This window comes from Haliotis rubra, unplaced genomic scaffold (assembly GCF_003918875.1).
Source record: "Haliotis rubra isolate DU_JTF1 unplaced genomic scaffold, ASM391887v1 Scf23, whole genome shotgun sequence".
Taxonomy (NCBI): Eukaryota; Metazoa; Mollusca; class Gastropoda; order Lepetellida; family Haliotidae; genus Haliotis; species Haliotis rubra.
Window position 1 is genome coordinate 3,402,637 of NW_025766336.1, and position 19,451 is coordinate 3,422,087.

Below are 19,451 nucleotides of genomic sequence, written 5' to 3' on the forward strand. Positions count from 1 at the left end.
AGGATGAAAGCATAACTTATCTCATAAAGAAATATATAAATAAATAAAACAAATATTTTTGAATTTTAACACCTTGATAATGCACATTCATTATAAAGTGAGTGAGTGAATAAGTGAGTGAGTGATTGAGTGATTATACTGAAGCCAGCAATATTAGAACTTCACTAGAACTGCTTTTAGTCAACTAAGCCTGAGCAGGAAAGGAGTGTATGAAATGGAGATTGGTTGGCATAAATAAGTGAAGGCAGTCTGTGAATTCTCTGTAGGAATCTGTTCTTACATGTAGACAGACGTTGACTGGTTCAAGTATCCGCCCATCCTCTGGATCACTGCCATCCAAATGGCCTCATCAAACATTGGAGGCAGACTCTGGAGCATCCCACTGGTTGTGTTGACGCTGGACAGCGCCTCAACAATCTGCATCATTGTCAGACGCAGGGCAGTGACATTCACAGGCTCAGTCATGTTGCCAGCCATCTGTAACACAGGAACACAGTTTCTTTGGGCATCATTTAGAAGCTGGTATGATGAACAGGAACAATGTTTTATGGATAGACAACTTCTTTATTGCCATGGATGCATACATGAAGAAAATGTCTGTATCTAGGTGACAGATGCTGGAAGCAGCTGTGTCTCAAACTTGTGACTACACGCTGTAGTGTTAAAACTGAGCACTATGACTGTATCTAGTCAACTTTTGCTGGGACCACCTGTATCTCAGACTTGTGGGCACACTGCAATATTAACACTGACTTATAGTCTGTTTGCAGTGAAATCGTACCGATGAATTTCACTCTAAACGACAAGGTAAATCAAATAAAGTGAAATTAAGATTACGAATCCTCATAATTTTACCTTGCCAATTGAACATTCAAATCTCAGAATTTTATTCAACTTAGGATAAAAGTTGTTTAACAAACGATCATAGTTTCAAATCGCTATTATTGGTTTGTATTACAAGGGGGTATGCAATTTAAATGAAACACCGAGAACAAGTAGTGTTGGTTTAAGTTAACGCTCATCACATACCGCACGTGCATTTGTTTCACTGTTCCATCTACTGCGCTTACCCCCTTGTAATACAAACCAATAATAGCAATTTGAATCCAGTTTGTTAAACAACTTTTATCCTAAGTTCAATAGAATTCTGAGATTTAAATGTTCATTTGGCAAGGTAAAATTATGAGGATTCGCAATCTTAATTTCACTTAATTTGATTTACTTTTTTGTTTAAAGTGAAATTCATTGGTACGTTTTCACTGCAAACAGACTATAATGTTATTTTGACCAGGAGTGATCAATATTCCAGCATGTAACTAGTCAAGTCTGGGACTTCCAATACAACTGGATGATAGTATCAGTAACACAAACTGCAGTATCACAAACAATTATCAATGTAACACACTGTAACTGTACAATTATAGATGTTTTGTCTGTTTGTTGTTTCACATCCACACTCAGCAATATTCCAGCTATATGGTGGCTGTCTGTGAACATCGAGTCTGGACCAGACAATCCAGTGATCAACAGCATGCGCATCAATCTATGCAACTGGTATACGATGATAAAACCAAGTCAGCAAGCCTGACTACTCAATCCTGCTAGTCACCTCTTACAACAAGCAAGGGTTGTTGGAGACAAATCTTAACCCGGATCTTCCAGGGTCATAAAATATAGAAATTACAACTACCAAAAGGTTATGAAAAAGTATAGAAAACATGACTATAGAAACTCAATGATAAAGTGTAGGAATTACAACATTGTATGTCGATGAATAAGTGAGTTTAGTTATATGCTGCTTTTAGCAATATTCCAGCAATATCACGGTGGGGGACACCAGAAATGGGCTTCACACATTGTGCCCATATGGGGAATCAAACCCGGATCTTCGGTGTGACGAGCAAACATGTTAACCACTAGGCTACCCCACTGCCCCGTACGTCAATGAAAAGTAGTGGAGTTAAACCATCACATGAGTTCCAGCTGTCATAGTGTTGATATCACTGATCAGAACTTTGTCACCTACCAGAGCAGCCATTGTGTCACTCCCAGAATAACGCTGGGATTCCTCCATGAGAGCTGTGATGTTGATGGAACACATGGTCCTTAAGAATGGCGTCATGCTGAACGTCAGAGCTGGGGGAACAGTGAACAGAGTGACAGGGTCTGTTCCACAGAACGTCTCCAGTGACTGCATGGCTGAACTCCACCGAACAGTCTGAAACAAACGGAGGTTGCAAGTCAGGCAATCAATTGTTCACTATGTGCCTACAGCATGTTGATTATTTCATTGTTAAAATTGAAGATGACTGATCTGAATAGAATATGGTTACATTTTTTTCTGGCAATAAATTTGTAGATACACCAGTGACCACGCTTCCTCTTGGACATACATGGTGGAAGAACAGGGAAGTTCTGACCCGAAGTGCGACCTCAACTGACCTTCTCTGGTGAAAACAGGTTGGTATACAGCGTGACCTCCAAGACAAATGGCAAATCGTTCATGAGCTGTGAGATCTTCAGCATGTTCGGGAAATCTTGCAATGTCTCATTCAGGGGTTCTGTCAAAATTCAAATGAAAATATTTTTGTCAATTTAAGATGCACAGCAGCACATTATCTGGGGTTATCAGTGTGTAGACACATAAATTAGTGGAGCAAGTTATAAGTTATACTACAATTTTGTATTTATAACTATTTTCAAATTATTATATAATTAGGGGCTAATTAGGTCCCTTACAATACATTCTATTCATAGCAGCTGAATAGACAGGAGAGTGTGTGCCTAGACTGACTCCGAGTCATGGTGCTCCAATAGCAAGGAATGTTAACTCATACTGACAACACTTTTAGCTTACTAAAGTTGCAGAATACTATGATTCAGGACCACAGTTCAGGTTCACAATTCAGGATCACAATTCTGAACCACAATTCAGGATCACAATTCTGAACCACAATTCAGGATCACAATTCTGAACTACAATTCAGGACCACAGTTCAGGTCCACCATTCAGGATCACAATTCAAGGTCCACAATTCAAGGTCACAATTCACATCCAAAATTCAGGACCACCATTTAGGACCACAATTAGGGTCCACAGTGCAGGATCACAATTCAAGATCACAATTCAAGATCACAATTCAGGTCCACCATTCAGGACCTCAGTTCATGTCCACAATTCAGTAGACATTTTGAACACACTATCCTACTCTCTGTGCTGCAAACTATCAATTCCAATTAACCAATGACTTTTACAAAAGACAATGGCCACATTATATATCCCAAGAAGCAAACACGTAGTACCAGAATTCCTCCGTATCTGAAGTAGCACACTTTCACTGATGACTTCCATGTACTTCATTGCAACCATGGCCTCGAGAATATCAACAAGACTGGCAAATACCATCTCAAACATTCGCGTCTGTGTCTCCACCACAAATCTGAAATCAATAATGATAAATCTCTTAAACAGGAAATGAATTTACCTATTTATGAATAAAATGCCAGATATGACTCCATAAAAGAGTGAGTGAGTGAGTATGGTTTTATGCTGCTTTTAGCAATATTCCAGCAATATCACCAGAACCAGAAATGGGCTCAACATATTGTACCCATGTGGGGAATGGAACCCAGGCCTTTGGCATGACAAGCAAATGCTTTGACCACAAGGCTACCCCACAACCCCATTCAATAAAAGAATGATCATAGAAAAGGAATGAGGTGCTGGTGTGACCCACCCTCTGTAATCTAGGTTTTTATATGTCCATTCTATTGTGCTAAATACCCTGGGAAAATCAGCCATGGTACCATTGTTTTAGGTCTTGTTCTAACATAAGCCATTCAATCAAATTCCACTGTCCTTTCCTGATTAAAACAATATCATCATGTTTAAAGTTATTGCAGTTATCTGGTATCATCATACTGGTCCAGAACTAACTAGTTTTACAGTGCTAGTTCATTGAGATACCCTACCACAGTTTACCATTGATACATGACTCAGCCACATACTACTAACTCTGAGGCAAAGAAGCAGGACAACAGGGTAAGACAAACTATTATCTTTTCTAAGATGCTTCCTAAAAGATCAACGGTGCCAACAGTACTTTATCAGGCGATAAAGTACACTTTTTGCATTACGTCACACTGTATTGATGTCACTGCGCCATTCTCGTCTGCCCCCTCGAAATAAACGTACCCTTGATAACCAACGTCACGATGCATGTTAGTTGTCATCGCCTCATAGTCTCCTACAGTAAACTACTCCATAGCACCCTGTCTCCTGCTTTGCAGTTGCTAACGTCACTGGTGGAAACATTACGTTTAACTTTTTTCGACGTATAAATGTCTCAGCTTGAATCACAATTAAACAGCGATATGGCAATGTTCGCTAACTAAGCCTGTGTCTACAGACCCAGAAGGCATTCGTGGAAAGTTGCGTGACTAGTCAACTTCATCTGGATTTACAGTTAAAACCTTACTTTGGTATTAGAAGTGTGATGTTCACATTTCCCAATGTGGTTTATGACAATCACAGATGTAACTAAAAATAATATAGAGAAGATAGCATTTGTAATGTTACAATCTGTCGTAGCTGTGTAGATTGTCATAGGTTTACGATGATGAGCTACGAACACTTTATCGAATGGGCCCTTATGCAAAATATTACATCACTTCTGTTGTTACCGATTGCTCTGATTATGCAGATTTTCAGCTTCAGTTTTCAGGTCATGATATATCTTAAGTTTGCTTAGCAACACTCATGTATACCCATGAAGGTCCGGGTTAGAATATTGATCTTCAGTAACTCATGCTTGTCGTAAGAGGCGACTAACGGGATCGGGTGGTCAGGCTTGCTGACTTGTTTGACACATGTCATCGGTTCCCAATTGCGCAGATCGATGCTCATGCTGTTGATCACTGGATTGTCTGGTCCAGACTCGATTATTTACAGACCGCCGCCATACAGCTGGAATATTGCTGAGTGCGGCGTAAAACTAAACTCACTCACTCACTCATGTAAAACCTTCAAATCCAAATGAAGCAAACATGGTCTAGTTCAAAATGAAGAAAAGCATTAGAGCTTACTAACCCAGGGTCCTGGAACCTGCTCAGTACAGCATTCATGTCTTGAAGGAAGGTCTCCCCAAGTTCAGCGTAGATGGTAGCATTCATCCAGTCGTTGTTTGTGAAGAACACAATATTTGGTGGGTTCATGATGGTGCGGTTGAGCAGACTCTGGTATGTTAGTTGGTCGGCGATGAGCGTGGACATATTGACACGGAGCTGCTCGACTGGTATTGTGTTTAGTGATATCCCAATTATCTGAAACAAATAACATATTTGAGAACTGACTTCAGTATTTCTTTGCATTTATGGTGGTGCCAACGTAGAAATCACTGACAGTATATTTCATCATTATTGAGAGAGTGAGGTACAATTGAACAACATATCGGCAATATTTCCGGCCATATTGTGACAATATTTCATCATCAACACAAAGAAATGTTGATGATATGAAATCAGTGACATCATTCAGCATGAAGAGCATCACAAGACTTATCCACTTTACTGTCAGCCAATCAGGAAACTGAAGTCCACCAGGGAACATGGCGGATTATTGTCTTAGGTTTATGGAAACATGTATGCATAACATATGTCTTGGTTAGCCAATCAAAGGCTATTATGGTATCGCTTGCAATATATTTTTTAAGGGAATACTGAGACAAAATTGACCTCAGGATGGCATTACAGACATATTAAATTGATTTTGTGACAAGAGTATGTGAGGTGAGCTAAAATAGCGACCCACATGCACATGTGTGGCTGCTTGTCCTAGTCCGGACTATGTGAGTTATATAATACCAGTCCAACAAGATTCTATGCCTCTTGAAATGGCTTCAGTTTTAACTAACATGACCGTGAAATGGTCTTGTTCAAATTATCACCATAATGTAGAAACAATAGGCATAAATGAAGGTTACAAGCAGAAAGTGGAAGATACAGCTACTCACAGCATCTGCAAACTCCGCGAATCCATCCCAGTTCTGTCTGAGCTGTTCATACATCACTGTATAGTTGAGGTTGCCAGCAGAACACAGGGTTGTCTGCAGGGTGGACGGGTCAGCTCGGGACTTGGACATGTCAAACACGGACGTGAACACAGTCACATTCGAACACAGCTGTCCCCAAAAGTCAGGCATGTTGAGGAACTTTGTGAACTGGAGAAGAGAATGACATTTCAGTTATGTACACAGTGGTACAAATTTCTATTTATCTGGATAGTGGGAACATTTAAAGGGAAGTTTTTGCAAATCCATTAAAAGACAGGATTTCAAGAAGCATGTTCTCACAGTACAGGACTCTTATTACTGTATAAGAATGAAACAAGTACAAGTTAAGTAGTAACAAAAATGAAAATGCAATAAAATAATATTGTGCTCATAACACAAGGCACTGACATACAATACAATGACTTTAGATCTGATATTTATTTTTGACAAATTTAGTTTTAGGCACGACATGACTGAAAGGACATTTGTTTTTCTGAAAAAGAAATCCAGAGATATTTTAAACAAGATTTTGTTTTATTCATACAGTAACATTACTCACCTTCTGTGGTTCCGTGAAATAGGAGACGAGTGAGTCCAACACAAGTTCGGTAAACTCCGGTGCCAGTTCTGTCGGCCTGGATGATTTCTTCAACTCATCAGAACCAAGGTAGTCGTAAAAATTCACTGTGCTATGTGCTGCAAGTACATTGAATGTTAGTTTCACCTGGAATTTTGATTCTCATCTTCTCAAAGTTGATGATCTCAGTTGTGCCTGCCCTTATATGGTCTTGCTGGGCCAGGCCAATAGATTTGCTGGTTATACAAATGTTCTTTGTCAATATGAACAAATAGAAAGCACCTTTTGAAAAAAGGTTTTCCAAAGGTGGGTCAACTTTAGTTTCCAAAGAAACCTCTTAAATTATGTTCTTAAACAGACATTTAAACTAAATATTGCACAAAAGCATATTTTCAATCAAACACATCTTTGATGTAAATTTGTGGGTTACAAAACAAATTGGTTAGGTAGAAAATGAAATACTGGACATCCTGCTGAGAAACACACAAGCATGGACATCCTGCTGACAAACATACAAGCATGGACATCCTGCTGACAAACACACAAGCATGGACATCCTGCTGAGAAACATACAAGCATGGACATCCTGCTGAGAAACACACAAGCATGGACATCCTGCTGACAAACATACAAGCATGGACATCCTTCTGACAAACATACAAGCATGGACATCCTGCTGAGAAACATACAAGCATGGACATCCTGCTGAGAAACACACAAGCATGGACATCCTGCTGACAAACATACAAGCATGGACATCCTGCTGACAAACATACAAGCATGGACATCCTGCTGACAAACACACAAGCATGGACACCCTGCTGAGAAACATACAAGCATGGACATCCTGCTGACAAACATGGAGCATGGACATCCTGCTGAGAAACAACACATGGACATCCTGCTGACAAACATGGACATCCTGCTGACAAACATACAAGCATGGACATCCTGCTGACAAACACACAAGCATGGACATCCTGCTGACAAACACACAAGCATGGACATCCTGCTGACAAACACACAAGCACACACAAGCATGGACATCCTGCTGACAAACACACAAGCATGGACATCCTGCTGAGAAACACACAAGCATGGACATGGACAACCATACAAGCATGGACATCCTGCTGACAAACATACAAGCATGGACATCCTGCTGACAAACACACAAGCATGGACACCCTGCTGAGAAACACACAAGCATGGACATCCTGCTGACAAACATACAAGCATGGACATCCTGCTGAGAAACATACAAGCATGGACATCCTGCTGACAAACATACAAGCATGGACATCCTGCTGACAAACATACAAGCATGGACATCCTGCTGACACGAAACATGGACATCCTGCTGACAAACATACAAGCATGGACATCCTGCTGACAAACACACAAGCATGGACATCCTGCTGACAAACACCATGGACATCCTGCTGACAAACATACAAGCATGGACATCCTGCTGACAAACATACAAGCATGGACATCCTGCTGACAAACATACAAGCATGGACATCCTGCTGAGAAACATACAAGCATGGACATCCTGCTGACAAACATACAAGCATGGACATCCTGCTGACAAACATACAAGCATGGACATCCTGCTGACAAACACACAAGCATGGACATCCTGCTGACAAACACACAAGCATGGACATCCTGCTGACAAACACACAAGCATGGACACCCTGCTGAGAAACACACAAGCATGGACATCCTGCTGACAAACATACAAGCATGGACATCCTGCTGAGAAACACACAAGCATGGACATCCTGCTGACAAACATACAAGCATGGACATCCTGCTGAGAAACATACAAGCATGGACATCCTGCTGACAAACATACAAGCATGGACATCCTGCTGAGAAACACACAAGCATGGACATCCTGCTGACAAACATACAAGCATGGACATCCTGCTGACAAACACACAAGCATGGACATCCTGCTGACAAACATACAAGCATGGACATCCTGCTGACAAACACACAAGCATGGACATCCATGCATGACATCCTGCTGACAAACACACAAGCATGGACATCCTGCTGACAAACAAGCATGGACATCCTGCTGACAAACATACAAGCATGGACATCCTGCTGACAAACACACAAGCATGGACATCCTGCTGACAAACATACAAGCATGGACATCCTGCTGACAAACATACAAGCATGGACATCCTGCTGACAAACACACAAGCATGGACATCCTGCTGACAAACATACAAGCATGGACATCCTGCTGACAAACATACAAGCATGGACATCCTGCTGACAAATATAGACACATAATCATAGAACAACGGAAGAACTTACTGGTCATGTATGTTAGTATTTGGTTCATGAAGTTCATGATGTGATGATTCATGTAGAGTTGGCCATACATGGAGTTGAGGATTAGGGCTTCGGCATTGTTTTCTGTAGAGTTCCCCATAGTCATGTCCAGTTTTTCCAGGGACATCTGGATCATTGTAACCAAGTCTCCCAGTCTGCAAAACGAGGTAGTGAGTGAGGAAAGGTAAAATATCAGTTTAAGCAATATAAGTAACATTTTCTATGTTACCTGCTGGGCGTGTCGAACTGTTGGAATTCATTTGGTACTTCGTGTTAGTAATTCTTCACCTCGAATAATAGAGTCACGTATGATGTACGGAAATTACCGATGTTTTGCGAATACAAATTGATGGAAGGGAGATAACTCTAAACTCAGTATTGACTAATTGCCTATCTCTGGTACTTCTTATTATGATCCGAGACCCGTGCTTCAAACAGTTCAAAATTAACGTACATAAACAAACATAAAGGGTACAGTGAACAACTTATATTATGATTACTTAAAGAATTATCTGATTTTAGCAAGGTGAAAGTTCCAACCGACCTCTGAAAGTCAATGTTCTGGAGAGACTGCATGGCAGCAACAAACTCTGTCCACTTCATGTCAATAGCAGAAATGTTGAAGGGGGCGAGGTTAAACTCTTGGGTTTGGTTCATGACAAGTCCTCCAGATATCCACTGAAGATACTGCTCTGTGTTGACCATTAACTCAGTCCAGTTGACTGTCACATCTGGCAGGTTGGACAGGTCAGGGTTTGACAGAATAGTCAGCTGTTGGATTGAATCAACTTTGTAAATGATACGAAGACATGCTGCACACTGATTGGCTTATAAATGTGTTCACTGGGATTTAAAAAAATGTTGTTAGTTAAAGAAAATCCTTTATGAGAATTTTATTTCATGGCTAAAAAAAATGCCGGAATAGTTAACTCAAAAGTAAGTGAGTTTAGTTTTATCCCGCTTTTTAAAGCAATATTCCAGCAATTACATCGCGGGGGACACCAGAAATGGGCTTCACACATTGTACCCATGTGGGGAATTGAACCTGGGTCTTCAGTGTGATGAGCAAACGTTTTAACCACTGGGCTACACCACCACCCAGTTAACTCAAGAAAAACAAAAAATACATCTAGAAACAAGATGGTTGTGACCTTAAGAACGATGCCATGGCTGCCATTTTGAAAATTCGAACATTACTTCTGAGGGAATTATGTAATTTTCTGCTCATAAATGGAGAGAGTGACAAGCATGGGCGATCATGTGACTGATTTTGGCACCAAACAGTAAAGGGAGGCAACCTTGGGTGAGTAATTTTACGTCCCCTTTTTTTCAAGGGAGCTTCAAAAAGGGATTCAAGTGTTCCACTATCATTCGCAAGAAGAAGGAGACAAGCAAAAAGCATGAGTCAGGATAAGGAAAAATTGGGATTTTACAGTAGATAAAATTCTTATGAGATAAAAAAAATAATTTCAGTCTTTAAGGGCGATATTGAGTATTTGATTTACCATGGCCCTTTGAATGTTAAATTGTGTAATGCTAAATAAAAAAAAGAGACACTGTCTGGTTCCACAGAGCTGGTAGTTCTGGACCAACCCACCTGATTCACGTACTCCTGCATGTTGGGATCTTGCTGTAGAAGCCTCATACCAAATGCTGTCCAGTTGAACGAGCAGGCCAGCTGTTCGAATTCAACAAGGGAGCTGTTGGTGTCAATGTCCATGAAGTCAGTTAGCCAAGATGTTGAGCAGTCCGGTCCAGCATAGCCAGCTTGGAGGGCAAAGATCTTTCTAACCAGCTGCAAACAGTGAGTGAGTTTGGTTTTACGCTGCTTTTATCAATATTCCAGCAATGCCATGGCGGGGACACGAGAAATGGGCTTCACATATTTTACCCATGTGCATGACGAGCGGACGCTTAACCAATAAGGCTACCCAACCGCCCCAATCTAGCTGCAAAGACATTTCCGCAGATAGTTTATATGAATGAAAATAACATTTGTGATAAATACTATTTTGGTAATATTATTGTTAACTGTGATAAAAGTTCAATGAAAACACTATATAATTGTTTAGACAATTGTAACAGAGAAGTTATTTAGTACCATTGTTTTTAACATATTGATTGCTCTTGTTTTGGCACAATAGTATAGTTTTGGCACTAAGATCTGCACTTTGGCTTTATCTGGTCTAATATTCACACTGCTATCTAATGTATCTACTATCTGGTCTAGTATTCACACTGCTATCTAATGTATCTACTATCTGGTCTAATATTCACACTGCTATCTAATGTATCTACTATCTGGTCTAGTATTCACACTGCTATCTAATGTATCTACTATCTGGTCTAATATTCACACTGCTATCTACTGTATCTACTATCTGGTCTAATATTCACACTGCTATCTAATGTATCTACTATCTGGTCTAGTATTCAAACTGCTATCTAATGTATCTACTATCTGGTCTCATGTTCACAGCAGTGTGCAAAATAGTTTCCAAATGTTGCTAGATAGTCGGGCTAGTTATGCCTGAAAGTTACTAGTCAAAAACATAATTCACTAGCCCAAAATTTGAATGTAGAAATTAAGGAAATATTACAGAAACATAAAATATCATTATTTATCAGGCCATAATCTTGCATGATTTAAAAGTGTATTATAACTCAACAAGTCGGAGAGAGTGATATATGTAAAAAATTACCCCATGAAAAATCACTAGCCAGTTGGGCCAGTGACTGTGGAGATTTACTGGCCCGACTGGATATTTACTTGTCACGGCTGGCGGGCCAGTGGCTATTTCACACACTGGTTCACAGACTGGTCTTGCATCAACACTGTAGGGTTTAATAATATCATCTTTTGTTTTGCACTGTGGATGTATATAGTGGGACATATATTTGACAGTTCCCAGAAGTCTATCTCATATTAGAGTACAGAAACATTTACAAACAACAAAGCACTCCTACCTTCTCTGGATTTATGATTGTATTCTTGAGGGCCTCAATGAAGTCTGGAGTTAAAGCTGCCATCTTGCTGGCGAAAGCTTGGAACTCAGCTGGGAACATCTTCAACAGGTCTGAATAGCTGTTGGTTGCTGTAGACACACATAAGTCAAGCTTTATCACAGCTTCATGTGGGAGGACAGTCAAACTGTTTGATTGTCAGCTTCATGTGGGAGGACAGTCAAACTGTTTGATTGTCAGCTTCATGTGGGAGGACAGTCAAACTGTTTGATCGTCAGCTTTATGTGGGAGGACAGTCAAACTGTTTGATTGTCAGCTTCATGTGGGAGGACAGTCAAACTGTTTGTCAGCCTTATGTGGGAAGACAGTCAAACTGATTGATTGTCAGCTTCATGTGGGAGGACAGTCAAACTGTTTGATTGTCAGCTTCATGTGGGAGGACAGTCAAACTGTTTGTCAGCTTTATGTGGGAAGACAGTCAAACTGTTTGATTGTCAGCTTCATGTGGGAGGACAGTCAAACTGTTTGATTGTCAGCTTCATGTGGGAGGACAGTCAAACTGTTTGATTGTCAGCTTCATGTGGGAGGACAGTCAAACTGTTTGATTGTCAGCTGTATGTGGGAGGACAGTCAAACTGTTTGATTGTCAGTTTCATGTGGGAGGACAGTCAAACTGTTTGATTGTCAGCTGTATGTGGGAGGACAGTCAAACTGTTTGATTGTCAGCTGTATGTGGGAGGACAGTCAAACTGTTTGATTGTCAGCTGTATGTGGGAGGACAGTCAAACTGTTTGATTGTCAGCTGTATGTGGGAGGACAGTCAAACTGTTTGTCAGCTTCATGTGGGAGGACAGTCAAACTGTTTGATTGTCAGCTTCATGTGGGAGGACAGTCAAACTGTTTGATTGTCAGCTTCATGTTGGAGGACAGTCAAACTGTTTGATTGTCAGCTGTATGTGGGAGGACAGTCAAACTGTTTCATTGTCAGCTTCATGTGGAAGGACTGTGGAGGACAGTCAAACTGTTTGATTGTCAGCTGTATGTGGGAGGACAGTCAAACTGTTTGATTGTCAGCTTCATGTGGGAGGACAGTCAAACTGTTTGTCAGCTTCATGTGGGAGGACAGTCAAACTGTTTGATTGTCAGCTTCATGTGGGAGGACAGTCAAACTGTTTGATTGTCAGCTTCATGTTGGAGGACAGTCAAACTGTTTGATTGTCAGCTGTATGTGGGAGGACAGTCAAACTGTTTCATTGTCAGCTTCATGTGGAAGGACTGTGGAGGACAGTCAATCTGTTTGATTGTCAGCAGTATGTGGGAGGACAGTCAAACTGTTTCATTGTCAGCTTCATGTGGAAGGACTGTGGAGGACAGTCAATCTGTTTGATTGTCAGCAGTATGTGGGAGGACAGTCAAACTGTTTGATTGTCAGCTGTATGTGGGAGGACAGTCAAACTGTGTGTTTGCTAGCTTAACAAACAAACAAAAAACACCAGACATGGGAAGTCTGCACTGATATTAGTAAATGTCTTGTGATTCATAATCATAAGCTTTCCAATATCAAGAGCCACATCATGGGGCCCCAATAAGATTTGATCTGCTTCTTACTCACCATTATAACTTGAGTAGTAGTGATTATAGAGTTTAATCATTGCATTGTAGCCCAGCAAACTGTGTTCCACCACCTTCCACTCATTGCTGTTCTGCATGGAAGGTTCAAGTTGGTGCATCACAGCAAAGGAAATGTCCATGAAGCTGAAACCAGACATCATAGAATCAGCGGACGTATGTATACTTCAACATACAGGAGTACACACATATCATAGAATCAGCGGACGTATGTATACTTCAACATACAGGAGTACACACATCATAGAATCAGCGGACGTATGTATACTTCAACATACAGGAGTACACACATCATAGAATCAGCGGACGTATGTATACTTCAACATACAGGAGTACACACATCATAGAATCAGCGGACGTATGTATACTTCAACATACAGGAGTACACACATCATAGAATCAGCGGACTTATGTATACTTCAACATACAGGAGTACACACATCATAGAATCAGCGGACTTATGTATACTTCAACATACAGGAGTACAGACATCATAGAATCAGCGGACTTATGTATACTTCAACATACATAAGTACAGACATCATAGAATCAGCGGACTTATGTATACTTCAACATACAGGAGTACAGACATCATAGAATCAGCGGACTTATGTATACTTCAACATACAGGAGTACAGACATCATAGAATCAACGGACTTATGTATACTTCAACATACAGGAGTACAGACATCATAGAATCAACAGACTTATGTATACTTAGAATCAGCGGACAACATACAGGAGTACAGACATCATAGAATCAACGGACTTATGTATACTTCAACATACAGGAGAATACATGACATCATAGAATCAGCAGGGACTTATGTATACTTCAACATACAGGAATACAGACATCATAGAATCAGCGGACTTATGTATACTTCAACATACAGGAGTACAGACATCATAGAATCAGCGGACTGATGTATACTTCAACATACAGGAATACAGACATCATAGAATCAGCGGACTTATGTATACTTCAACATACAGGAATACAGACATCATAGAATCAGCGGACTGATGTATACTTCAACATACAGGAATACAGACATCATAGAATCAGCGGACTTATGTATACTTCAACATACAGGAATACAGACATCATAGAATCAGAATCAGGACTTATGTATACTTCATACAGGAATACAACATACAGGAGTAGTACAGACATCATAGAATCAACTTATGTATAATTTCCAACATACAGGACTTATGTATACTTCAACATACATCATAGAATCAGCGGACTTATGTATACATACAGGAATACAGACATCAGCGGACTTATGTATACTTCAACATACAGGAAGACATACAGACATCATAGAATCAGCGGACTTATGTATACTTCAACATACAGGAGTACAGGAATACAGACATGTATACTTTCATACAGGAATCATAGAATCAGCGGACTTATGTATACTTCAACATACAGGAGTACAGACATCATAGAATCAGCGGACTTATGTATACTTCAACATACAGGAATACAGAATCATCATGTATACTTCAACATACAGGAATAATCAGCGGGACTTATGTATACTTCAACATACAGGATACAGGAATACAGACATCATAGAATCAGCGGACTTATGTATACTTCAACATACAGGAGTACAGACATCATAGAATCAGCGGACTTATGTATACTTCAACATACAGGAGTACAGACATCACAGACATCATAGAATCATAGAATCAGCGGACTTATGTATACTTCAACATACAGGACATTATTATGTATACTTCAACATACAGGAGTACAGACATCATAGAATCAGCGGACTTATGTATACTTCAACATACAGGAGTACAGACATCACAGAATCAGCGGACTTATGTATACTTCAACATACAGGAGTACAGACATCATAGAATCAGCGGACTTATGTATACTTCAACATACAGGAGTACAGACATCACAGAATCTGCAGCAACACCAAACCAACACCATCATACCAATGACCCCACACCTACAGCATACAAACTACACTACATCAGCATTATACCAACATCACCACACCAACATCACCACACCAACTACATTATACCAATGACATCAAGTAAAGAAGCTTCACCTTGCCATATCCTTGTATGTAAATCCCTTCATGATGTCTCCCATCACTGTAGCAACTTCCTCCATCCGAGAGAAGTTAGCAACCATCATTAGGCTCAGTGGACCATCTACCATTGTGAGCAGATTCCCTGGCTGACTCAGCATTGTCACAGACCTCTCTGTGTAGTCCATGATCTCTGACCAGTCCTTCTGTAGGTCATACGTGAGTCCGGGCTGTGGCAGAGTTGCATTGATTATCTGTAAGGAATTAGACAGTGTGTACAGCATCATAAACAATGTCCAGTTGTCTCTCATGTAATATGCTATATGTATAGTCAGTGAATCAGGGACTTGGGTGTAACATTGCATCGAACAGTATTGGAGTATGAGAATCCCAACAAACCAGCTTTTGGAAGACTGTGGACCTACTTTTTAAGAGAATCCCCACAGCATGCCAACCTTAGGTGACCAGATACCTATTTAGTACCAGAATCTCCCACAAGCCAACTTTGGGGGACTGTGGACTTACTTTGTACCAGAATCTCCCACAAGACAACTTTGGGGGACTGTGGACTTACTTTGTACCAGAATCTCCAACAAGACAACTTTGGGGGACTGTGGACTTACTTTGTACCAGAATCTCCAACAAGACAACTTTGGGGGACTGTGGACATACTTTGTACCAGAATCTCCAACAAGACAACTTTGGGGGACTGTGGACCTACTTTGTACCAGAATCTCCCACAAGACAACTTTGGGGGACTGTGGACCTACTTTGAACCAGAATCTCCCACAAGCAACTTTGGGGGACTGTGGACGTACTTTGTACCAGAATCTCCCACAAGACAACTTTGGGGGACTGTGGACGTACTTTGTACCAGAATCTCCCACAAGCCAACTTTGGGGGACTGTGGACCTACTATGTACTAGAATCTCCCACAAGACAACTTTGGGTGACTGTGGATGAACTTTGTACCAGAGTCTCCCACAAGCCAACCTTGGGGGACTGTGGACGAACTTTGTACCAGAGTGACCCACAAGTTAATTTTGGGGGACTGTGGACGTACTATGTACTAGAATCTCCCACAAGACAACTTTGGGGGACTGTAGACTTGCTATGTACTAGAATCTCTCACAAGACAACTTTGGGGGACTGTAGACTTACTTTGTACCAGAATCTCCCACAAGACAACTTTGGGGGAGAATCTCCACAGCATACCAACCTTAGCATACCAGATACCTATTTAGTACCAGAATCTCCACAAGCCAACTCTGGGGTACAAAGGACCGATTTAACACCAGAATTCCCCAAGGCCCACCTTTGGGTACAGTGGTCCTACTTCCTACCAGAATCTCCCACAAGCCAACTGTGGGGTACCCGGGACCTACTTTGTACCAGAACCCACACACACCAAGGACTGGATACTGGGGACATTTGTTGTACCGAAATCCTCAGGAGGAACATTCAGGAGGAAGATTCAGGAAGAACAGTCAGGAAGAACATTCAAGAAATAACATGTGTGTACCTGCTGGATCATGACCTCCACAGCAGACGGCATACCCATGACCTGGTTGTAAACCTCTGGGAGTTCATAGCAGACCATGTTGGATAAGTCAGTGTGGGGAACGTATGATGGAAGTGGCATCTGCTGAACCCAGGAACACATGGCTGCCATAGGATCCGGATTAGACACGATCTGTATGATCTGGTATCAAAACAAAATGACATCAATAAGAGTCTAGTCTCATGCAAAGTATGGTGTATGTTGGCCAATTAATGTGCTTAATAGTATAAGATTCTGTCCTCAAACTGGACAAAGATTTACACTTGACCATTCTACAACCAAGTATCACTGGACAATGCCTCACAACCCAGAAAGTAAATGTAGACATGTTGACATCCATGCTCTGGGAACAAGCATTTGATAGTAAAGGTTCAGGACAATTTGCAAAGGTGAAAGCAAAAGTCACCTGAGGTTTACTTTGAAAATATTATGTGAAATTCTGAACATCCTCATAGGTAACATCTGTTCAACATTTGGGGACAGGACATTTAATTAATTGGTAGGTATCCCCATGGGCACTATTGTTCTCCCTTTTTTGGTAATCCACATCTTCCTGCATAGGAATCAGAATTCCAACTCAAACTGGCAACATCAATGCATGGTTTAATTTAAATCTTCAGGTATAATAATGTGAAATACTTCAATAATGACAATTCTCTGTCACTGACTTTTCATCTGAACTAGGAATAAATGATACCATTAAAAAGATGAAAAATACCATTCATCTGTTTCCCATTTGGATCTAACAGTAAACAAACAGCAAACGTTTAAGATAAGATTTGTATCTTCAAGTTTACTCTGGCCCCAGGATTATTAAACAGTCAGTCCAGATAACTGTATGAAAACAATGATGAGAGAAGAATGACTTGACCATGAAACAAGTAATGTATCTAGTTTGTTTGGTTTTTATTAGCAATGTGACCTCAACAGATTGAACTGTACAAGGATGTATGGGAACTGGAACAGCCTGACCATGGACTGACCTGTTGAGGGTTCTTGGCAAGGTTGGACATCGCCTGGAGAAGTTCCGGTGCATAGTTAGAGATCATCTGCACCATACGACCCATTGTGGAGGTAGGTGAGAACATGTCTTAAAAAAGATATTATTTAAATATAATATTCAAGTGTGAATTCAAGAAAGAGTAAAATATATATTGTAGAAAAATATGAGTAAAACAATAACATTAATCAACAATATAAGAATAAGTTAATAAAGTATATTTCATGTTTCAAATCACTTGAAATATTCATAAACAATTTAATTATTATCCAACATTTATCCTGATGGTGAAATCAAGCATATATTTTCCACCATACATCTATAAAGTAATGCTTACTCTTTTATTTAATAATCTTGTTCTGTAATACTTTGGAGGCAGGGACAAATTTGAGTCTGGATTAGACTGGTTTGGTGTTTGTTTTGTTGTTTAACGCCGCACACTGCAATATTCCAGCTATATGGTGGCGGTCTGTAAATAATCAAGTCTGGACCAGACAATCCAGTGATTAACATCATGAGCATCGATCTATGCAATTGGGAGACGATGACATGTGTCAACCAAGTCAGCAATCCTGACCACCTGATCCCGTTAGCCTTTTACGACAAGCATGGGTTACTGAAGACCAATTCTAACCCGGATCTTCACTGGTCAAGTCTGGACTAGTCAATAGTCAATCCAGTTATTCAGGTTACAAACAATCATCCACACTGCCAGGCAAGCAATCAACCAAGTTAAGAAGCTTGACAACTAATAGATGTGGTTAAATCTCACAGTCTTGTGTATAAACAGTTACAATATCCCCATCAAAAGTTGATCAGGATGCCTTTATACATACCAGTAAATAAGTTAGATTTTTCAATTGTTTCCCAAAATAAAATGATCATTAAATCTTTGAAACATATGGAATTAAAATGCCACTCTTACCAATATACATCTTTAGATACTGGTAAGAATACTTGATAACAGCATCTGCCATGTGTACATACTGGCCGATCATAGGACCAACGTTTCAGTTACCCATGGCTGTTCCAAAACCTCGGAACATCGCCAGAAACCTGAAATCATTAAATACAATTAGACTTGTAACAAATTCTTCACACAAAAAAAGAAAGAAAATTAAATTGCAACAGAGACGAGGGAGAAAGAGATACTTGTCTTAGATAGCTTACAAGAGAATCTTGGATTCAAACCTGAAATGTTTCTGTTTCTGACTTTGGCAATCTTGCCATTCCCCTCCCCTA

General features: G+C 40.3%; 1 protein-coding gene across 1 annotated transcript in view; it reads right to left on the bottom strand.

The window, feature by feature from the left end:
- The window catches only part of LOC124278012, a 41,327-nt gene extending 22,112 nt beyond the window's left edge, over positions 1–19,215 (bottom strand). The window contains exons 1-16 of the mRNA XM_046713743.1: positions 19,135–19,215; positions 18,193–18,299; positions 17,171–17,350; positions 15,667–15,902; positions 13,559–13,701; positions 11,950–12,077; positions 10,580–10,777; positions 9,527–9,753; positions 8,965–9,137; positions 6,610–6,746; positions 6,012–6,218; positions 5,090–5,322; positions 3,304–3,440; positions 2,443–2,561; positions 2,027–2,218; positions 281–477 (exon numbers count right to left, since the gene is read on the bottom strand). Coding sequence (XP_046569699.1) covers positions 281–477; positions 2,027–2,218; positions 2,443–2,561; positions 3,304–3,440; positions 5,090–5,322; positions 6,012–6,218; positions 6,610–6,746; positions 8,965–9,137; positions 9,527–9,753; positions 10,580–10,777; positions 11,950–12,077; positions 13,559–13,701; positions 15,667–15,902; positions 17,171–17,350; positions 18,193–18,299; positions 19,135–19,207 — 2,687 coding nt within the window. The 5' untranslated portion in view covers positions 19,208–19,215. The remainder of the gene's footprint in view (positions 1–280; positions 478–2,026; positions 2,219–2,442; positions 2,562–3,303; positions 3,441–5,089; positions 5,323–6,011; positions 6,219–6,609; positions 6,747–8,964; positions 9,138–9,526; positions 9,754–10,579; positions 10,778–11,949; positions 12,078–13,558; positions 13,702–15,666; positions 15,903–17,170; positions 17,351–18,192; positions 18,300–19,134) is intronic.
- Between the last annotated feature and the right edge of the window lie 236 nt (positions 19,216–19,451).